General features: G+C 32.5%; 1 protein-coding gene across 1 annotated transcript in view; it reads left to right on the top strand.

Annotated features, from left to right (window-relative positions):
* LOC125033262 overlaps positions 1-206 on the top strand; it is a 339-nt gene extending 133 nt beyond the window's left edge. The window contains exon 1 of the mRNA XM_047624645.1: positions 1-206. This exon is cut by the window's left edge and continues 133 nt beyond it. Coding sequence (XP_047480601.1) covers positions 1-206 — 206 coding nt within the window.
* Positions 207-3,150: the final 2,944 nt, after the last annotated feature.

Genomic DNA, 3,150 nt, shown 5'->3' with positions numbered 1-3,150 from the left:
CTGTGATAAGACCTGTGTTATTGTACGGAGCAGAAACTTGGGCCTTAAGAAAGAAAGAAGAGAGCCTGCTGCAGAGAACGGAAATAAGAATGCTGAGGTGGATGTTAGAAATTAGTCTAAGAGAGCAGAAAACAAACGAAGAGGTGTTAGCTAAAGCAGGAATCACAGGCATTAGTAGCAAGATCGAAAAGGCAAGACTCACATGATTCGGCCATGTGAAGAGAAGGCATGAGGAAGACGGCATACGGAAAGCGGTGGATCTGCCTATCCCTGGAAAGCGGAGCAGAGGAAGACAAAGAAAGAGCTGGATTGTGTGATGGCCGACATGAAGAAAAGGAACATCGAAGAGCAGTGGGCACAAGACCGAAAGAAGTGGAGAAAAGCAGTATGTGGAAAGTGACAACCCCTAATTAAGGGAAACGTCGTAGAAGAAGATATGGATATATATATACATATATATGTAAATATCCATAGATATATGTATATATATATATTTATACATATATGTATATATACATACATATATATACATACATATATATATGTGTATGTATATATATATATATATATATATATATATATATATATGTATATATACATATATACACATATATATACAAATATATACTTTGTAAAGCAATACTAAATCTGGGAGCGTATCGGGTCAAGAAATCCAATAAAAGTTGTGTCGGGGACTGAAATCCAAGCACAAGGAAGGAGTTATGCGCCCAAACTCGATAAATTGGTCGAGACTGAAGAAGATACAAGATACTCTGGGTTTTCCCTTGGCAGACAAACACGCCCTTCAATAAACATGACTAAGTTCACACACACACACACACACACACACACACACACACACACACACACACACACACACACACACACACACACACACACACATATCTGTCCATCTATCTATCTATATATATATAGAGAGAGAGAGAGAGAAAGAGAGAGACAAAGACAGACAGAGACAGAGACAGATATATATCTATATTTATATCTGTATATCTTTATATCCATATCTATGTCCGCACTCCATCGTTACTATACAGTAAAGGAGTCGAGACATCTTGGTTGTCTACCTTACTCCCTAAGCTCGCTATCTACCATACTCTTGTACGGCCCATTATTCGGGCCCCTACAGTGTGCGTGCATCTCTCTCTCTCTCTCTCTCTCTCTCTCTCTCTCTCTCTCTCTCTCTCTCTCTTTCTCTCTTCTCTCTCTCTCTCTCTCTCTCTCTCTCTCTCTCTCTCTCTCTCTCTCTATCTCTGTGTGTGTGTGTGTGTGTGTGTGTGTGCATGTGTGTGTGTCGCGCGCGCGTGTGTGTGTACTTGATTTAATCTGAAGTCCCTTTCCATCCTGACAGCCACGGAGAACTTACAAGGCACATCTTTATTTATTTTATATTTATTTATTTATATAGTATTATTATTATTACTTTTCCTCTTATAGCACTTGCTGATGAACTCGTGAACAACAAAGAAATTGGAACCGTTGGCACTAAATTCAAATCGTACAACGCATTCTCTCTTGTACATGTGACTCCCTGCCATAAAGGTCAAATTGACATTAAAAGTCGGTTAGGTTCTTCACTTTATAGGACGCTCAGTGATTCAGTTGTTTGACATTTAAGTCAAAGTGGCATTAAAGTGCCAAAGGGTTTTCGTCCTTTCGTGAAACTGAGAGATTTGGTTTATTTGCTTTCAATTCAAACGGGGTTCTCTCTTTGGTGAAGCTATGGTTATCCGTTTTTTTCATTATGTCAAATTGAGTATTCTCTTGCATGGAACTATGTGACTAAGATTATCCTTTTTTTTCATTATGTCAAATACATCGTGATAAAAACAGTAATTATTATAACTACAAGAACAACAGTAATGATAAAAAAAAACAATAATGATGGTGATAATGATGATAGTAATAATATTATAAATAATGATGATGATGATAATGATGATGATAATAATAATAATTCATAATAATAATAATAATAATAATAATAATAATAATAATAATAATAATAAAAATTATTATGATAATGATGATAATAATAAAAGTAGTAGTAGTAGTAGTATCAGTAGTAGTAATAGTAATAAGGTTAATGATAATGATGATGATAATAATAATAATTATAATAATGACGTAAATGATAATGATATTAGCAATGGTGATAATGACACCAACAACAGTAAGAATAATAATGACAATATTAATGATATTGATTACGATGGTGATGATGATAATGGTAGTAATAATAGTAGCAATCAAACATTAATAAGAATAACAACAACAATAAGAATAACAATAACAATTATAATAAAAAAACGATAATAGTAATGATGATAATGGCAATGATATTCATTATTGTAAAAATCACGATGATCAAAATGATGATAATGATAATAACAATGATAACAGTAATATTAATAATGCTATTGATAAATGGTGATGATGATAATAATACTAATACTAGTACTACTACTAATGATAATAATAATGATAATAATAATAATAATAATGATAATAATAATAACAATAATGATAATAATAATAATAATAATAATAATGATAATGATAATAATAATAATAATAATAGTAATAATAATGATAATGATACTGATAATAATATAATAATAAACAATAATAATGATAATATTAATGATGATGATAATAATAATAATAAAAATATTGATAGTGATGAAGATAATAACAACAATGATAATAATAATGATAATGATGTTACTACTAATAACATTAATGATAACGGTATTGATCATAATAATAATAACAAAAAATAATAACAATAACAATAATAAGATACTACTACTAACGAAACACCATGACAACACCAGCAACAACAATGAATAACCAAAACTCCCAGGCCGTAAGAAGCAAAGGGAGGAACCACATACCTAACCGAACGCGTGTAAGTCTAAGGTGAAAATGACGTAGAGTTCAACGCCTGGGGGAAAAAATCCAAGCTGGTGGGATGCAGGCTGAATTGTGCAACGCGCGGAAGAGTCCACACTGCACGCAGAAAGTGCAAGAGGAAATTGCATGAGAGAACGTGGTGTTTTGCTTGAAGAAGATGAAAGCAATGGAAATAAGGAAACTAGTGAATAAACCGATAAATAAATGAGTTGA

This window comes from Penaeus chinensis, chromosome 16, assembly GCF_019202785.1.
Source record: "Penaeus chinensis breed Huanghai No. 1 chromosome 16, ASM1920278v2, whole genome shotgun sequence".
Lineage (NCBI taxonomy): Eukaryota > Metazoa > Arthropoda > Malacostraca > Decapoda > Penaeidae > Penaeus > Penaeus chinensis.
Note: the sequence above shows the minus strand (reverse complement) of the source record. Positions and strands in the feature narration are given on the sequence as shown.